This window comes from Marmota monax, unplaced genomic scaffold, assembly GCF_021218885.2.
Source record: "Marmota monax isolate L192 unplaced genomic scaffold, Marmota_monax_Labrador192_F-V1.1 WCK01_AAM20220418_F8-fsc00205, whole genome shotgun sequence".
In the NCBI taxonomy this organism is placed as follows: Eukaryota; Metazoa; Chordata; class Mammalia; order Rodentia; family Sciuridae; genus Marmota; species Marmota monax.
Window position 1 is genome coordinate 316,498 of NW_026692417.1, and position 19,839 is coordinate 336,336.

General features: G+C 47.2%; 1 protein-coding gene across 1 annotated transcript; it reads left to right on the forward strand.

Moving 5' to 3' along the window:
- The first annotated feature begins 10,437 nt into the window (after nt 1–10,437).
- Nucleotides 10,438–14,133, forward strand: LOC124091576 (keratin, type I cuticular Ha1). Its single transcript, XM_046442649.2, has 7 exons — nt 10,438–10,852; nt 11,041–11,123; nt 11,420–11,576; nt 12,315–12,476; nt 12,569–12,694; nt 12,861–13,081; nt 13,710–14,133. The coding sequence occupies exons 1-7, from the start codon at nt 10,505–10,507 to the stop codon at nt 13,861–13,863; spliced, it is 1,251 nt and encodes a 416-aa protein (XP_046298605.1). The 5' UTR covers nt 10,438–10,504; the 3' UTR covers nt 13,864–14,133.
- Nucleotides 14,134–19,839: the final 5,706 nt, after the last annotated feature.

Genomic DNA, 19,839 nt, shown 5'->3' on the forward strand with positions numbered 1-19,839 from the left:
GATGTGCTTTAGAATGCACCATCTTCTCCATTCTGTTCTAAGAATGTGAAGCAGGGAGGGCGGGGATGGCATCTCTTTTCATCAGGGGACTTTGAAGAAGAGGGTCTCTGGTGGCCACATAGTATTGCAATTGCCTGGTTCCTTTGCTGCCTCCTGTTGAGAGCCACAGCCAAAGGGGCCCCAGCAAACTTCCAGCTGCCAGCAAACTTCCAGCTGCAGGCTGATGATTGGCTCACAGCGGCCCCAGCAACATCTAGCTGATTGGCTCCTCGGCCCCAGCAACATCTAGCTGATTGGCTCCTCTGTGGTGATGCTCATTGGGCTGTTTCCCTGCCCTTTCAGACCATGGAGCTGCTCATTGGGGGACTTTTTTGGCTCCGCCCACGTGACCCAGCCAATCGGCCTCAAGAGCAGGAGGATTGTGGGAGGTGGAGAGAAGCTTGTGTGGGAGAGAGAGGCTTGTGGAAAGCCGGTGGTGGCAGTTGAGGCTCTGAGGGTTTTTCCTGAGAGGCTGTTTTGTTTGGCGTGTGTGGTTCTAAAAATAAAGTTAGTTTCTTTTGACAAGTGGCTCCTGATTGTGCCCAGCCAGACTGCGGCAGCCTCCCTTTTGGGCTGTGAGCTGGAGGGTAGGTGCTGGCTGTGTGTCCATCATGCCATCCTCAGTACTGGCCACTCTGCCTGGTTCAACTTAGGTGTTCAGTGTTGAGTGAGGAACATTCCATTGCTCTCTGTGCTATGAGCACACTCCATGGGCAAAGCCAACTCACAATTACATTGCAAAAGGAAGGCTGGAGGGATCATGGCTGTGTACCGCATTCTGGTGCCTCTTTCTACTCTCTGACTCTAACCCCTGCAGCTGCCTTTTTACAGTATGAGATGGAGCAGTCGCTGTGCCAGCCAGTGGAGGCTGCCATCTGGGGCTGTGCAAGGAGTTAGACAACCTCACCCTTGGCCGGTGTGACCTGGAGGAGCAACTGGAGTCCCTGGAGGAAGAGCTGCTTTGCCTCAAGAGGAACCAGGGGCAGGTGTGAGACTGTTGTGTGATGTGTTGAGAAATCCACAGGAGTTGGGGGCAGCAATGAGGGTTCCCTTTGCTTGGGATATGAGCTCAGTGGGCCTGGCCTCCTGGGTAAGCCATGGAAGCTATGAAGGTGCATTCTGGAGGCTGCTGGACTGGGGTGGTTAGTGCCCCCTCCTCAGAGAGCACAGAGCAATTGCTGGGGTGGACGGGGAGTGGGAGCTGAGGCTTTGGGCAGAGGGCAGTGGGGCCCCTGAGTGGGTCAACCTCCTGCACCCACAGGTGAGGTGTCAGTTGGAGGACAAGCTCCAGGTTGAATGGCACACTGAGCCCACTGTGGACCTGATGAGGTACCACCTGCTGGGAAGATGTGGTGCCAGTAGGAAGCCATGGTGGAGACCAGCTGCAAGGAGGCGAAGCTGTGGTTCTAAGCCTTGGTGAGGACCACGCTTCAGAGCAGGGCGGGACCCTGGCTTCTACTCTGGGCCACTGAGCCGACTGGTTGTTTGACCCACTGTGCTTCAGTCTGAAGGTAGAGCCTGCGGTCCTGCAGTTGTTGGTCTTGGAGCTGAGACGCATGCTGAGCACCCTGGGGTGGAGTTTGGGGCCCAGCACATTCTGGTGAGTTCCTTGTGGTGTGGAAAGACTTGGCTCGGCTCCCACTTCCCTTGAGCTGTTCCCTGGACTCAGTACAAGCCTCACTGAAATCCCAAGCAGGGACACAGCTTGTACCTTGACTTCATCCTCTTTGGGAGAACTTTCTAATTGATGTAGATAGTAGATGAGTAAATATTAAGTCAGACGAGGGAGGCTCTGCAAACTTGCCTTAAAGTTCTATGATGAAGACCAACGGCATGGTGTTAGTTCTCACAGCCAAAGACAACTGAAGGGCTTGGATTATTCTCTGGTCCTGTCAATGTCTTGGGGGGATATGCTCTTATTGCAGAAATTGAAGGCAGGATTCATGGCTTTAAACCTGCTTCCCCTCCTTTTTTTTTTTTTTTTTTTTGGTATCACAGAAGGACTATGTGCCAAATTCCTGTGTGAAGCTGAGGCCCCTGTGGCCCTGAGCTGGCCCCTGAGCAAAGCCTCTCCAGCATTGTGAAGGAGCAGCGGCTGAGCCCTGGGCTGGCCTGGAGTGCAGAACTAGGAGTACCAGGTGCTGCTGGATGTCAGGCCCAGGTTCAGGGCAAGATCAACAAGTATTGGTACCTTCTGGAGATGGGGACTATAAGTACACTCCCTGATGCCTGTGTCAACACCAGATGTGGTAACAGAGTCCTCTTCTTGGGAATTACCTAAAGGCATCCCTGGAAGCCAGCTGGGGTGGCACTGCTGATCCCATCTTTGGGAACCAACGTGCTCCCAGCAGGCCTGGTGAGTGCACACCTGCCTGGCCCTTCAGGAAGGTGTGCCAGAGCTGTCAAGCTGACCACGTCAGGCTCCCACTGCTGGTCACTCCCACAGAGGGCAGAGCTCAGGGCACTTAGGTTTAGATACATTCTCTCTGGAAGAAATATTAAAGTAACAGGGATTTTAAATTGTTTCTAAGGGCTGTGCACCTGTTTTTCTGTTTTAATTCTTCAATGGCCCCGCGGGAAGGGTAATGGATAACTCACTCTGTAAACAACAAGGAATACAATTAGGAGCTTATTTAAGTTAAGAGAGTGGCTGACGTCTGGCCTGCTTCTTGCCTTCTCTCTGCCTGAGAGGCAACCCTGGCCCTGCTCTCAGATTCTCTGAGCTCTGGCTTCTGGTCCCCTGGGGACTCCAGGCAAGCCAATGCCCCTTCCAGGTTTTGAGCCATCTCTCAGGTCTAAAATTCTCTTTTGCTCTCAAATTCTAAAGTGTCTACTTACCTTTGTCTTTTGTTCACGTCTCATGCCAATGTTTCAAATATATATATATATTTCCTCTCCATAGACTTCCCTGCAACCAGTGGGTGACTCCAGCCTCCAGCCTCCAGCCCCCGCGGTCCAGCCCCTGCTGCCCACCTCTGCTCTTCCACTTCTCCCACTTTCCGTGCCTCCTCAGCCGGCCAGGCTGGAAATGGGAGCCACCTCAGCTTCTCTGGCTCTGCTGAACAGTCCTGCTAAAGACGCCTCCCTTCCCCCACCAGCTGGGCAGGAGGCTGAAGGGAGGCCAGAGCCTGTGGACAGGCTTTTGAGCCTAGCGGCTCAGGTGCTGTACCTAGATCTGGGCTCCTCTCTCTAGGGTATCTAGAATGTTCCATTTTCCTCTCTTTTATTGCCTCCTGACTGCTCAGAGATGTGGCAGACAATCTCATTTTAATTTTGCAAATAAACTTCTGCAGCATAATGAGTTGGAGCCTATTAGTCTCAGTCTTTTTTTTTAATCCCATGCTGATGGTCTTCCTGGGCCTCTGCAGCTCCTGCTCCTATAGAAGTGGGGATGAAGCTCGCTCACGAGGGTAGTTCTGGGAGATGCTAACACCAGAGACTGGGAGTTAAAAACAGGATGCAGCAAAAGGGCCTTGATGAGAGGTCCTCAGCCCCTGAGGACCTGGCTAAGCCTATTTGGAGTCAGAGTCATAGAAACAGCTTTCAAATTATAGATGTTAAGTAAAGTTCCCTTTTTTACATGGATGGAAGCCACTTTGTCCTCGTGCAAAAAAAAAAAAAAAAAAGCTTAGGACAGAGGGCTTCCCTGGGCCCCAGGACACCCTACTTGCAGTGACAAGGCCCTGTGTGGAGTCTCTAGACAATGTGACACAACCCTCTACAGAGGGAGTGGCTTTTGTTTTTCTCAGCTGGTGGCTCAGTCAGGACTTCAACCCTAGACTCTTTGAAGTCGGTCCAAAGCCCATTCCTTAGAAGCTTTGAAGGGGAAAAAGGACAGAGGAGAAGACTTAGGGTGCCAGTTCCAAAAGTGTGGATCTCCAGCTAGCAGCACATGATGCCAGGAGCCGTTGGTTCATCCTTGAGCCCCACCCAGGCTTCCTGAGTTGGCCGTCTATTCTATCAAGTCTTCCAGATGGTCCTGATGTACCAATGGGTGAGGGGGTATATCTGGGGAGTAAGTTCCTGTGTGGCCAGAAAGGACTGGTCTTGCTCTTGTGAGGTGTCCCATGGGTCAGGAGTCCCTCCTGTGTCAAGACTGTGCCTCTCTTCTGCACATTTGGAAACTTTGAGAACATTCAGTGATAATAATTGCTGAGCTTGCCAGGCTATCCGTAGAGAAAGGCTCAGATAGGCTGATCCACCAAGCTCCTCACTAAAGTCCACTGGGGAGTCTTTCTGGCAACCGCCTGGCTTGGAATTTGCAGGCAATAGATACACACCAGAAACTCTATTTAGGCAGTCATGGCTGAGACCCAGCACATCTCCAGAATTCAAAATCACAGCTGACCAAAGATGAGAAGCAGCCAGTTCCCTATCATGGGAGACGTTCAAGTAGAGGCTTTGTAACTAGCTGGTGGGGATGTCGAGGAGGCCACTCAGGCATTGGATGGGGTGGGATGTGATGGGAGCCGAGGCCTTCCAGCCGCCACGGTCTGTGACTCCCCACATTCTAGGCCTTATTATTTATCAGTGAAACCTCGAGTGTTCAAGTGGAGCCACCAAACCCACTGTAGGAGCGGGTTCGTGTCTTCCCTCTGCTCTGGGAACTCTCTGAATCACAGTGGCTTGCTGAGAAATCCACATGTGTAGTGGATGACTGCTTAGCTCAGCCCATCCCGGTGCTGAGCTCTGGTGCAGGAGTGACCACAGTCTCAAGCCCCGGGGGGGGGTGGAGGAAGCTTAAGTGAGAATCTAGTCACTCTGCCTCCAATGTCTCTCATCCCCAGAACCCCACCTGTGGGCCACTGTCCATAGAGCCAGGACTGATTTGCTTGGGAGGCATCAGGACCTCTGTCCTAGGAATCTTGGGTAGGGTCAGAGGCTGTCGCACCCACTCCTCCTCTCAGCTGTGACTCTGCTCTTTGTCCTGAGTGGTGGAGTGTTTGGGTCCAGGTGACACACCCCTGAGGCCCTTACCTAAGAGTGGGTCTCAATAAGAACGAGCAATCAATCATGTTTAGTCTTAATTTAGCACCTTGCCCAACCACCATCCCCTCCTCCTCCTTTGTACTTAAATAGTTCCTTTTATCCAACAAGTTCAAAGCTGTCCAACAAAATAAACCTACTTATTTTTGCACTGTGACAGAGTAGGCAAGCATCGTTCTTCCCATTTAAGGGAGAGAGGGAGAAGGTGAGTCATGCAGTGGTTGAGGGAGTCTTCTGGTGGTATGAAGTGAGTCAGTGAGGCCCCAGGGTGGTTGACCTGGGCTGCTTCAGTTCATGCCTAATGCTCTAGCTGACACTTATAATGGGAAGATTAGGTGAGATGAGATTGTGTGTGTGTGTGTGTGTGTGTGTGTGTGTGAAGTGGTTTGGGCTCTTGGGAAAAAATGCAGGGCAAAGGGGATTATTATGCTTGGGGCGTGTGTCTGTGAAGAGCTTCCCTGGAGATCACACTGCCTGCCCTTTATTACCATCACCAACCAACACTAGGACCATTAGCATCATCCTCGTCGTCATCATCATCCTCACCATCACCAAAGCATGCATCTTTTGAGCTCTTACCATGAACCATCTACTGATCTAAATTATAAATGGGTCTAAAAACTCATAGCAATCCCATGAAGTCAGTGCCATTCTTTCCCCAGTTTTCAGATGAGGGGTCAAGTCTCAGAGAGGTTAAGTAACACACTAAGGTCACATAGCTACTAGGTGGTGGAGACTTCATTCAGATCCAGGAAGCCTGCCCTTGGCTATGGTGCTTTACAGATGCCAAGTCTCAGATTCTGTCAGCAGGGTGACAGAGCCATAATTATGCCATTGTTTTGGCTCATTTCCTTGAAGGAAATAAGAATGCTTCTGTTACAGGAACTATTTCTGAGAACTTGTACTATGAAGGGTGACCCAAGGAGGGGAAGTTCTGTAGTATCTCTAACTTGAAACTTGAGATCCCTGACAAATTTAATGGCCTAGAATCAGCAAAGAAGCTTAACCTACTCTCTACCCTTCCCCAAACCACTTCACTTATGAGGAAGAGAAGAGAAATAGTCTGAATCCCTTACAGATAGATGTTCATTGTTTCCACATTTACAAAGCATGTGTGTTATCCAATAAGCGCCGGAAAATCTTACCAGAGGCAGTCCAGACATCACAATCCCCACTGTGCAGTGGGAGAAGTTCAGGCTTAGGGAGGTGAAATGACCTCTCCAAGGCCTCACAGCGACAGCATCAGGTACGTCTCATCCTGGTCCATTGCTCATTCCCTGTACCCAGCTGTTAAGGTCTTTGGCAAAGGGACATCTGGATCAAATGCAACATCCATCCACTCTCACACACTGGGATAGACTGCACAGGGCGAGGCATTCCAGGGTCTGGGATCTCCCTGAGGATAATCTCCCAGGGCTTCTCTCATCCTCCAATGCCCTCTCCACCCAAACTCCACATTGCAGGCTCAGCTTCTGGCCTTTGGCCACTTCTGGCCTTCCCTCAGCTGAGACTTCCCCTTTATGCTGGTTATTGCACCCAGATCACCCCTGCCTCCCTTTCCCTCCCTTCCTCCTGGATCTTGGACACCTCTGCAGCCTCCTGCCAGTCACACCAGCAGATCTGGGTGCTGCTTCCGTTTGCCTCCACCTGTCTTATTCCCTTTTCCACTTCCTGTTTCGCATGTGCTTGACTTAGATGGTCACTGCTTTCTCTGCCCCACACCACCCCCCTGGAATGGTTTCTCACTTGTCCCTGCCAAAAGCTTCGGTCCCTTCTTAAAAGATTACCTATGGGACAGCCACAGGGCTGATGTGAGGCCATCACCCCTGCCCAGCCTGTGGTCTCCAAGGCAACAAGAACCAAACATCAAAATAACCAATTCCTAGGACTGAGTGAAGACAAGATTCTTCAAGGGATTAGGATTCTAATGAAAGCAGTTCTTTGAGCCCTACCTATGAATCACCTAGTCAGTGAAGCACAAATAAATCTCTTTTGAGAAACTGGTAAATAATGTGAAGTGGCTTCCTCTCTTCACCCTATGGAAGATAATCATGGACAGGATTGAAGTGGCCTGACTGGAGCTTGGGGCAGGAGCAGGGGTGAGAAGTAGGGTGCAGAGAATAGAGGAAAGAAACTTTAGAGGGTAAAGGGCCCTATTATGTGTATCCACCTGCTCAACAGGTCAGAGCTCCTGGGAGGCGTACCCCACTCATACCATTTCCTGTCCCTGGGATTGTATCAAACACAATGCTGCCCTTAATATCATATGTGCCATTTTCTAATTATGTTAGATAAAACATATTTCCAAATGTCCATTTCACATCTTTCAAATAACTCATCCTCTTACCTTCTTCCCATTTCTCATTTATTTTTGGAACTCACATTCGCCCGAATTGTTCATAAACAGATAATCCTTTACTGTTTTGGTTTAGTTCTGTGTCCAGCATACAGAAGATATCTAATAAATGTATTTTGAATTAAACTGAGCTAGATAAAGAAATGTGGGTTTGACTATCCATTGACAGCTCAGTTTTTCTTGGGATGAGTAAAATTTGCAAATATTCCAATTTGGAAATCAAGAAAGTACATAAAGTCCACTCTTAAGCTGTGTGAATTTTTGGAGACCTTACAACCCAGGCGAGTCCCATTTCCCCTACTAATTTAAGAAGCAAATTCACTCAAGCCTTTCTATATTTTGCAAATTCTGCAAGAAAGATGTGAGATTGACAAGAGACAGACAGCAGCCTTGTGTTTACTCACCAGCTGGTCTGTCTGCGGCTTCCATCCAGAATTCTTGTGCCATTTCACCTTCTGCAGGGCAGCCAACAGGGAAAGGAAGCATCTCCAAGTCAGAGGGGCAGGCAACTGGGGTCACCTGTTTCTCCCTGCAGCTTTGGTGTGGCTGCCGGTTGGCCATGACCCAGAGCCAGTGTGGGTCTGACTATTTCAGTCCTTTCTTCTTTCTCCTCTCCATACTCGTGGCTCATTCAGGAATACATGGTGTTGCTCCTTTTTGACCTTGCATTGCCTGGGCACAGACAGTGTGGACACGTTGTCTGCCGCAAACAAATCTGTCTGGATCATGGGGATGATGCTCTGCTCTGGACACCTCAGAACAATGGTGCTTCTTTCAGAGACCTCGGAAGCTGGAGATCATCCATGATTCCTCTCCATTTCTATTCCACAGGACGTTCAGCAGGGTGGGCTGCGCCTCTCTCCACCAACTCGGCTTGCTTTGGCTACCTCTCAACTTTGCCTTCTCCAGGTTAGCCCATCTGAAGATGGGCTCTCTGTGACAGTCCGACTCCTGAGGTTTCCTTCTTGCTTCTTTTCCTTGTGTTCTTATCCCTTTTATTAAACACACTGCTCCTTGTCTCCACATCTCTCCATTTCTCCAATCTCTCTGCATCGTCGGGAATTCTGCATTTGCTTTTTCTGCTAACCTGGTTCTTGAATCTTCTCATCCTTAGAACCTAAACATGCTCCTCTGTTATTCTCTCCTTCAAGACTCCGTGAAGCAACCCTGGCCGATCCGTGGATAAGACCAAAGAGGTTGCAGGACATTGCTGGCATTTAGTCTCCGCTCAGGGTAAAGCCTCCCTGGGTGGGAAGAAGAGTGTTGAGGAAATAGCGCCTATCAGGAGGCCAGCACTTTGGAGTAGGTTGGCAAGAGTCGGAAAGCAGGAGGCCTATGCTGGTCCCCACAGGGAGTGCTCATCTTTGGAAGCAGTCATCTTTCCCTACATCCCAATCCCAGATGAAAGGAGACAGAAGCTCCCTGTTGACTGCTTCTGCCTAGCACAAAGTGTCTGTGTGTCTGTGTGATACCTGACTCCAGACCCGCCTATTTCTCCCCCTTTAATTGTCTTGGAAGAAAACAAAGAAAATTTGATTTTATTACAAGTCTAGGGCTTCTTTGTGATGCTGTGGGGCTTTTCATCTGGATGGCATTATAATAAGTGGTGATAATGGTCTTGGGGAGTGTAGACGAAGGACCTTTTATCTGAGACTCAAGCTGAGCCATGAAAACTCAATGGGGAGAAAGACTCCAATAAGTCATCGTAAATGGCAGTTCTGGCTAGCCGCCAAAGCCACAGAGGAGGCTGGGATGCTGCTACCTGCAGGTGGTACCTGGAAGTGCCTGTACTTATGCAACTTGTATCTATTCCCAACTCTGACTACCTTTTCCTTGCATCTTCTGGTGGCGCCCTTCACCTCCTAAATCAATCCAAGTGACTTCAACTTGCTTTCCCAGATCCCCTACTTGTGGGGTGTCTCAGAGACGTCTCTCCTGTGTCCGGGCCTTGGATTCAGTGACATAACCACAGTCCTCCTACGGTGCTTTAACACCTTTGAATAGGTTGTGTGTAAAGCAGCAGGGCTGGAGGAAGGATGCCCAGGACAGAATTGGGCACACGTTCCTGGTATAGCCATTTCACTTAGAGAGTTGGGCAAAAGATGACAAAGTTTAACTGCAAATTTAAGTGATTTTTAATGTTCAAGCCAATGTGGACGTATTATGGAACTAGTGAAATTTTAAGATGAACTGATTTTATGCCTATGGAGGGCCCTTAGGGCTATCTCCTGACATTTCTAATATCCCCACTTGCTCTGTTCTGACACAGTGGATACCCGGTGAAAGCGTTTGATGAACACTACCTTATTGCTTTCCCATCAGCCTCCAGATACATTTCCTAGTGAGTTCAAGTGCATTTGCATGGATCTTTCAACTCGTATTTTTCATCCTTCTTTCAAAATGATCTCTTTCTCCAGAAACTTCCCTGTTCTCAAACCAATTATCAAAGCCTCAACTTATAAAATTATTTCCTCTACAATTCTCTTATGTGACAGCAGGGGACATTATGTGGCACTACAAAACACAAAGCCGTTGGACCTTTTTAACCATTGTCCAAATCAATCCTAATCATTCGCCTCAAACATCCATCCCTGAATGTATGCTGCCTCATTTAAAGATCCTTCTCACAGAGCAGACAGGGAGAGAGTCTACTGCTGACAGTTAATGCCACTTCTTCCTCAAACCAATCTGTCTCTCTCTGGAAATGCTGGGTGGGCCAGGACATGAGGTTGATTATGGACCTGCAGGATCACGTGACACAAAAGAATGACATTGCATGCACCAACACCCAATTAATGAGGGCTGGACATGTGACCTCTTTGAAGATCTCCCACAGAACTCTGATTTCATGGGTGTACTGCCTGAAGAAGAGTCCTGACTTAGCAAGAAGCCCAAGTAAAGAATTTTATGGGACAAGGGACTCTTCTGAGGAAGGCAAATAACAGACTGAAGGAAAGGGCGTCTAAAACCAATGAAGAAGTACAAAGAAAAAAGACATTACATACTGTGTCCACACCCTCCGTGGAGGGGGTATAAAGGCCCATCCGGGGAAAGGAGACCCACAGCGCTGTGGCTCGCCTTGCATTCTGTCTTCAGCCGGGCACCTCGCACCCTCCCAGCACCATGCCTTACAACTGCTGCCTGTCCAACGTGAGCTGCCGCAGCAGCTGCTCCTCCCGGCCCTGCGTGCCCCCCAGCTGCCATGGCTGCACCCTGCCCGGGGCCTGCAACATCCCCGCCAACGTGGGCAACTGCAACTGGTTCTGTGAGGGCTCCTTCAACGGCAGCGAGAAGGAGACCATGCAGTTCCTGAACGACCGGCTGGCCAGCTACCTGGAGAAGGTGCGCCAGCTGGAGAGGGAGAACGCGGAGCTGGAGGCCCGCATCCAGGAGCGGAACCAGCAGCAGGACCCTTTGGTGTGCCCCAGCTACCAGTCCTACTTCCGGACCATTGAGGAGCTCCAGCAGAAGGTGAGGGGGCTGGCTGTCATCTGTAAGCAAGGAAGGATGACTGTGATCCTCCATCTCGGGTAGAGAAGTGTTTCTTGCTTCTTGGCTGCCATGATTCTTACCTTCAAAATGTCTCTTTAAGCCATTCTAAAGAAGTTGGTGGTTGGGTCCTGACTTCCCATCCTCACTAAGCGATCTCTCCTCCCCAGATCCTGTGCACCAAGTCTGAGAACTCCAAGCTGGTGGTGGAGATCGACAACGCCAAGCTGGCTGCCGATGACTTCAGGACCAAGTGAGTTCACACTTGTTTCCTTTACTTCTGTTTAACCTCTCTTTAAATGGGATTTCCATAGCTTTACTGAACAACTGGTCAACCCCGTTAGTTGTGCAGAGGATGGGAGGGAACCACGTAAAGGAATCACAGAAATAGAGGCCAATGGTGGGTCTCCATGGAGCCTCCAGAACTCTCTGTTTCCTGGGTCTACTCATTTCAGAAAGAGGGAAGACCAAGCCAATGAGATTACCAAGGATCGTTCTTTTGAGTCTTGAAGATCTGCCAGTTGCTGATCTGCCCCTATCCTCCTGCAGGTTTGAGACGGAGCTGTCCCTGCGGCAGCTGGTGGAGTCCGACATCAACGGCCTGCGCAGGATCCTGGACGAGCTGACCCTGTGCAAGTCTGACCTGGAGGCCCAGGTGGAGTCCCTGAAGGAGGAGCTGCTCTGTCTCAAGAGGAACCACGAAGAGGTGAGGCCAGAAATGTGAGATCAAGAAACCTGACTCAGTCTCAAGAGGGTGGCTTTAGGAATTTGGTGCAGAACCAATATAAGGCTCAGGATGTCTGTATGAATTTTGTTTGAAAAAAAAAAGCCTTATGAGGAAAGAAGAATTGGAGAGATAAAACCTGTGCATGTCCCCAAAAAGGATACACCTTTCACTCCAACCCCCTGCACCATTTCTTTCTAGAGCATTTCCATTTGCTGGTAATTGGTCACCAAGTTGTGGAACTAGTCCTGGTATTACTGTTATTAGTGCAAAGTCATTTTTATTTCTCCCTCAAAGGCCAAACAATCAAACAAACAAAATATGACTGAGATTGTGGGTCTCCACATTTCCTAAGTCATGGTGAAGAAGGAGTGGGGACACTTTCTGTCTCTTTAGAGGGGCCATTTATTGGATATGCAATCTGAGATGGTACACCAAAGTTTTGTATTCTGGCGTCCTCACAGCCAATCTGGGAAAGTGTGCATCCTTCAGTGATATCCAAGTAAATCCTTGGGAATTCTTTTTGGAGTCAAGTCCCATAGCATGGCCACAGTGAGGAGGTGCTGGGCCACATGCAGACCATCTTGCCTAGAGCTGTCACAGACTGCTTTGCTCAGTTTTCTTTCTGAAAAAATAGACTAACAGGGCATCAACAAGCAATGCCATCTCTGAGAGTCCAATCATTGAGGACAGTAACTCTTACATTTTTTGCATCCACAGGAAGTCAACACCCTGCGCTGCCAGCTTGGAGACCGCCTCAACGTGGAGGTGGACGCTGCCCCCACTGTGGACCTGAACCAAGTGCTCAATGAGACCAGGTGTCAGTACGAGGCCCTGGTGGAGACCAACCGCAGGGAAGTGGAGGAGTGGTTCACCACCCAGGTGGGCATCCGAGCACCTGACCACTCAGGACCCAAGGCCCCAGGGCCCTTAGGGCAGGGTCTGATCCTGTCTCCTCCCCTTGGGTGTTTCAGACTGAGGAGCTAAACAAGCAGGTGGTGTCCAGCTCAGAGCAGCTTCAGTCCTACCAGGCGGAGATCATTGAGCTGAGGCGCACGGTCAACGCCCTGGAGATCGAGCTGCAGGCCCAGCACAACCTGGTGTGTATTGTTCAGACCAGCTGGTGAGCAGTGTGAAGTCGGGGAGGCAGACTCACCTGTGGTCCACACTCTCCTTAACCCTTGAAGCTGGTGACTCTGCAAGCCCATGGAGAAGCTCCTTAAAGGGGAGCAGCTCTCTGACACCCCTTTATCTTCCCCACTACAGAGGAATTCTCTAGAAAACACACTGACAGAGAGCGAGGCCCGGTATAGTTCCCAGCTGTCCCAGGTGCAGTGCATGATCACCAACGTGGAGTCCCAGCTGGCCGAGATCCGGGCTGACCTGGAGCGTCAGAACCAGGAGTACCAGGTGCTGCTGGACGTCCGGGCCCGGCTGGAGTGTGAGATCAACACGTACCGGGGCCTCCTGGAGAGCGAGGACTGCAAGTGAGTAACAGCTGGAGGTGTTTGATGAAGCCCCACTCATGAGTACACTACTCCGCGGCACTCTCCAAAGATTACTTACCTTGGGAAGGAAACCATGCCTTCATTCCAGGCATGCTCAGACAGAACCCAGAAAACACGTTATGGCCATCATTAACAACATCAAATAGTTTGGAAGCAAGAATTATTTGATGTACATATGGAAATTATACAACCAATTCTTTGTATTCTACTATGATAGTATATTTGATCGCCTGATATGTGATCAATGATGTCTTACTGTCTACAATACTGTATTGCATAGAGGGGACCTCTCAATACACTATCCTATCTGGCCTTATAATTTAACCCCTGGCCAATATTCTCCCCATTCTATATGTGACTTGCCCAAGGTCACCAGCTGGGAATGGACCAACGTGGGGTAGAAGTCAGAGTTTCAGGGTTTCTATTCAGTGCTTTTGGCGCTCTGTGATAGGGAGAGCGTTAGCAATTTGATAATGTGCCGCAGTGCGAGGTAGGCCTTCTCTGTTCTAGGCCAGGCAGGGTCCTGATAGGTGTTCCACTCTTGGGGTCTCTCTGGTATGTGATTTTTACATCCCCCTCAATTTACCTTGTCATTCTTTGTCTCTAGGCTTCCCTGCAACCCCTGCGCCACAACCAACGCGTGCGGCAAGCCCATCGGGCCGTGCGTTGCCAATCCCTGCACTCCCTGCGCGCCCCCTGCCCCTTGCACACCTTGTGTCCCGCGCTCCCGCTGTGGACCCTGCAACTCCTTCGTGCGCTAGAATCCTGCAAAGCCAAAGGGGCAAGGACACGGGCCTGGGGCTCCAGAGCGTTGACCTGGCTCTGGTTCCTTCCAGAGAAAGGGCCTGAAAACACAGTGGAAAGACTGGCGCTGCCCCAGGGAGGCACAAGAAACTCACCCAAAGCCTCCAGCCACTCCAGCCTACTCCAGACCCGCCATCAGGGTCTGTTTCTTCCTTTGCTTGCTCAGAGAACCCTCTGAAGTGCCAGCAGCCCTTCCTTGTAACCCAATAAAGGCAATTTTCACAGCAAAGCAGATGCCTTTCTCTTTGGTATGCATTCATTGCCACTGTCAGCATCAATTGGGGACTCTATAAAAAGCCACTTGAAAGACCACACAATGGCCTGACTCTTGGAGACAAGAGCCATTCCATGCCTGGCAAGCAGGCATGTCTGGCCTGGTGCCGGGGACCCAGGAATGAGGCAGAGAGGCCAGCAGAAAGCAGGGCAGGGTGCTGCCACCTGTATCTCCACTTGACCATCCCTGGATTTTCCTCTTGACCTGGCATTTCCCAAAATTGCTAGAGTCCTGAGCTGGGAACTGGAAAGAGGCTCTGGAAAATTTGTCTTTTCCCAGTAGGAGCTTTGGGTTCAGTGCTGCATGATTCTGGACCAGGCAGTCCCAGCAGCACCCTGTGAAGGGACCCCCCCCTGGCTTTTCTTGCCATGTCCAGCACCTCCTCCTCTCCCCTGTGTGTGTAGATGGTATCACCTGGGTCACCAGCTGCTCTTCCTCCCTCCCTGGCTTTGGGTCTCAGAGACCCCATCAACTCTTCAGTTGATACTTTGGCCTTTCTCCATTCAATTCAGCCAATACCTGTTGAATTCCTACTGCACAGATGATTTTAGGCTTTGATGCCTTTAATCTACGTCTAAAATGAGTTGAAATTCTATCTATCCCACGGTGGTTATGCCACTTAAAATTTTTCCTAGAAATGCACAAGGTCCCGATTTCTCCCCATCCTTGCCAACTCTTGTTATTTTCTGTTTGTTTTTTAAATAATAACCATCTTAATGGTTATTATAATGGTTTTGTTTGCATTTCCCTGATGATTAATGATGCTGAGCATCTTTTACATGTGCTTATTGGCTATTTGTATATCTTTGGAAGAAATGTCTCTTCAAATCCTTTGCCCATTTTTAAGTTGCATTGACAGTTTTTTTTTTTAATGTTGAGTTGTAGGGATTCTTCATAAATCTGATGATCCCCATTAGATATAGGATTTGCAGATATTTTTTCTAGTATGTGATTTTCCTTTTTACTCTCTCAGTAGGGTCCTTTGATGCATAAAAGGTTTTTAATTTTGATGAAAGTCATTTTATTTATTTTTTTTCTTTTGTTGCTTGGGCGTTCGGTGTTGTATCTTAGGAAATTATTGCTGAATCCAATGCCTGGTAATTCCAGAGCTCTTTGGTGCCTTTTTTTTTTTTTTTTTGGTGGGGGGCTCTTGGGCTGTTCACTTGCCCATCACTCTTGAATGTTTTATTTTCCCCCAGCTTATCATCTGAATATTTTTTTTCCTGATTCTTTTACTTTCTGTTTCCCAACAGATTTTATATTTACTATAGCACAGGGCAAAGGCATTTTTTTCTGTCCTTCCATCTGGGATCAAAGCCATCATCTGAGTTCTTTGAGGCCAGAGGCTGCCGTCAGCATCTTCAGGAAGAACAGCAGGGCTGCCCAAGAATGCTCAGTATTTTCCTTTTAAAAAGCCCATCCCATTATTTCCAGGAGTCATGCCTTATCACAAGCCTGTGGGATTTGTCACTTTTAATCCCCCCGTTGACTGCACTGTGCAGGAAACCTGGGTGTGTCTTCTCATCTGTGTGCTCAGAGCAGCATTGGAATCCATGATCCCTCTCTGTGTGTTCTCCCAGTTCCTGTGCTTGGCCACACCCTGGCCTAGGTTAGGGTCTCGTCTCTCTAACTCGCAAGTGGTATGATGGTCCCCGGAGACCCGAGTCTATTTAAGTGTGTCAGTTTTGGACAAGTTAAGTTTCCTCCCGATGTCTCAGATACTTGATCTCTATACACAGTGACAAGAACAGAATCTGAACACCAGGGTTTGGGGTCAGGATGGAACACTATGCAGGAAGGTACCTAGCAGACTGACTAGAAAGTTATGGGTTGATATTTGTGTTTCCTTGCTGTCTGAGCCTTAGTTCTCTCCTCCGTCAATTCCCGTCCTTCTAGTTTTGGAATTCATCGCTTCCAAAGAATCAAAGAACTTAGTTCTCAAGTGAACTTTTACAAGGTTAATTGTTTAGGTTTAGGCAGGTAGGCTTTCTTGCAGGTTCTAAATTACCTTAGCTCATGTGTTGTATGTTTTCATTTGCTTAGAGGCTTAGAAAAGACAACCTAATTTCTAACATGGACATATCAACCAATCGTGCAGAAGGATGGCTGTTTCCCTGTTGAGTATGGAGATTCTTCAGAAACTTGTTTTTAATTTAGGAAAGTATCATAGAGATTAGCTAGGTGGCTTGAGCAGAGAGGCCCTTGGAAGACTGATGGGGTGTGGAAGGAGTAGAGTATGGGACCACAGAAGGGACAAGAAGGGAAAATTATAAAGTGAAAGGGCAATGGAAAGTAATGAATCCAAGATTTCCTTCCCCTCACTAACTCAGAGAAAATGCTGCCAAATATAAGATTTTTGCACTGCGTTTCAGTGTTCCGTCTCAGAAGTCAGAGATACCTGAGTTGTTCAAATCCTAGCCCCACTACGCATTGACTCTATGTTAGGCAAATTCGGATACTTTTCCAATTTTTTTTTTTGTTATCTGTAATGGGAATAATAAGGCAACCTCACAGTGATGCTGGGAGAATTAAATGAAAAATGTGTTGATCCTTTTGTATCTTTTTGCTTATTACCTTGTTTGGCACATAATGAGGATTCAGGAAATGGCCGCACCCTCATCATCCTCCTCATCATCGTCATCCTCATCATCAATACTACCAGCATCATTTTTACAAATACTTGCACAGAGCTGTAAGGCTGGGGATTCCTAGAGGATGAGTATAGCCCATTTCAATGCCAGTAACAGAAAGGAGGCCTTGGTGGCAATATGACTCCACCTAGAGAATTGTGCTCTTCAAGAACCACCCCGAATTAGGTGACTAAACCCATAAGATCAGGAATTTAGCACAGAAGCTAGAAGATGATAGTCGTCTGTGAACTTCCTATTCCTGATGTCAACATTTGCAGTTTTTTTTTTTTTTGTTAATCCATGAATACAGTTCTGTGTCCCTAGTGCTTACAGGGCAAGTGAGATTTGATACCACTGAGTGAACATGGGCAATGGGCGTGGGTGTCTGCTTAACAAAGTAGACTTTTCCCAGATTCTTTATCTGAACCATCTGGGATGGCAATAGGAAGGATGAAGCTTACAGAAATTATTGTCAGTACTCCATCCCCCAACTATGTTCACAAATACCATCTTACTCAACCCTCACAAAAATCTGGCAGTTAGGCAGCATTCTTACTTACTTTAATTAAAATCTTTTAAAGATGAGGAAAACAAGACTCAAAAAAAAAAAAAAAAAAAAGGGGGAACTGACTTCTCTGGATTCCTATCCTTGGAATGTGAATTACTTAACTTCTAATGTGTTTTCTGGGAAGTGATGCCAGCAATCAGGTGGAATAGGAAGCCCTAGGTCTTCTTTGCTCCCATGGATGCACCAATTCACAGATCAATTCTCTTTGTGAGAAATACAGTAACTGATTAAGAGGCTCTTAGGTGAATGAAACAAGCCAGACTAAAGCTGGTAGAAAGATTCAAGACACCTCTTCTTGGTATCTTTTATCCCAGCACAGTGCCATATGCCTAGAAGGAAATTCCCAGCTACCAGCTTTTCTGCAGTGAGGGAATGCAGGAAGCTACCCGAGAATTACTTGAGGGTCTTCTCTTGGTATGGCAGCCAGGGAGATTTTAGGTTTAAACTTGGGAACTATCTGAGGCTCTCCCACACAGTAGATTGCTCAAGGCACAAGACCTTTATCTCTGCTCTACTAGGAAGATCCCTCACAGTAGCTCCGGAAATGGGTGTAACCTGTTGGGAACTAGAGAGCCCACCAATAACCATTTTTGGTAAAGAACATTGCATTACATGTGCGTGTTTACAGCAGCACAATTAACAACAGCCAATTTATAGAACCAGACTAGGTATCCATCAATAGATAATTGGATAAAGAAAATGTGGTTTATATACACAATGGAATTTTCTTGGGTCATAAAGAAAAATGAAATTATGACTGAAGAAAATTCCATTGAGTATATATACCATATTTTCTTTATCCAATTATCTATTGATAGATACCTAGTCTGGTTCTATAGTTTGGCTGTTGTGAATTGTGCTGCAGTAAACACGCACATGTATGCATGTATGTATCACTGCAGTATGATGACTTTCATCCTTTAGGATAAATACCAAAGAGTTGGTATAGTTGGGTCATATGGTGGTTCCATGCCTTATCTTTTAAGGAACCTCCATAATCATTTCCAAAGTGGTTGTACTAATTTACAATTCCACCAACGGTGTAAAACTGTTCCTTTTCCTCCACATCTTCTCCAGCACTTATTTCAATAACTACTTTAAGTGTAAATGAATAACCCTCCGATTAAAAATGTAATCAAATGGATAAAACCAAGCCAAGATCCATCTACACTGTCTATGCTGTCTACAAGAGACTGACTTTAGGTCTAAAGACAAATACAGACTGAAAGTGAGGTATGGAAAAAAAGATATTCCTTGCAGATGGTAATCAAAAGAGAGAAGGTGGCTATACTAGCATAAGACTGTTAGGCTTCAAGTTGAAAATTTCATAAGAGACAAAGAACATTATATAACGATGAAAAATTTATCAGGAAGATATAACAATTAGAAGTCTATGTGTACCCATCATTGGAGAACCTAAACACAAAGCATGCATTGTCAGGACTAGGGATAAATAAACAAACATACAGTAATGGTAGGATACTTAAAAAAATCCCACTTTCAATAATGGGTAGAACATTAAGATAGAAAACCAATAAGGAAATAATGGATTTGAACTTTTGCACTAAAGAACAAACAGAACTAGCAAATGTCTATATAGAACATTCTGTCCAAGAGGAACAGAATACACCTTCTTCTCAAGTGCATGTAGAACATTCCCTAGCACAGATCACACGTTAGGCCACAAAACGAGTCTTTTAAAAAATTTTATTTGTTCCTTTTAGATATATGTGACAGTACAAAATGAGTCTTAATAAATTTAAGATTCAAATCACATATCAAGCATCGTTTCCAACCACAATGGAACAAAACTATAACAGCAGAAGGAAATCTGGAAAATTCACAAATACGTGAAAATTAAACAACATACCCAGGAGTAACCAACAAGTCAAAGAAGAACTTAAAAGGAAAATTAGAAAATATGTTGAGAAAAATAAAGACGAAAACACAACATACCCCATTTGTGGGATGCAGTAAAAGCCGTACTGAGGGAAGTTTACACTGATAAATACCTGCATTAAGAAGAAAGATCTCAGAGAAACAATCTAATTTACATATACTTCAAGGAACTAGAAAAAGAATAAACTAATTTCAAAGTTAGCAGAAGAAAGGAAATAATAAAGATTAGAGCAGAAATAAACAAAACTAAACAGTAGAAAAGCAATAAAAATGCTGAAGTTTGGATGTTGAGTGCCCCCCAAAGCCCAAAGTGTTAAAAGGCTTGGTCTCTAGGGTAGTGTTATTGGGATATAGAACCTTTAAGAGGTGGGGCCTAGTGGGAGCTGTTTAGGTCATTGGGAATGTGAGCCCTCATAGAGGGATTGTGTGCCCTCATAGAGGGATTGTGTGATCCTAGCCTATTTTCCTTTCTCTCTTTTTTGCTCCCTGGCTCATGATGTGAGTGGTTTTGCTCCTCCATGTGCTTTCACTCTAATGTGCTGCCTCAGGATAGGCTCAAAAT

Bases quoted from the DNA above. Each gene is read 5' to 3' on its own strand.
- LOC124091576 (XM_046442649.2), top strand. From the start codon at position 10,505: ATGCCTTACAACTGCTGCCTGTCCAACGTGAGCTGCCGCAGCAGCTGC. The intron at 12,477-12,568 runs GTGGGCATCCGA...TGGGTGTTTCAG, and splicing joins AGGAGTGGTTCACCACCCAG to ACTGAGGAGCTAAACAAGCA. The intron at 13,082-13,709 runs GTGAGTAACAGC...CTTTGTCTCTAG, and splicing joins CTGGAGAGCGAGGACTGCAA to GCTTCCCTGCAACCCCTGCG.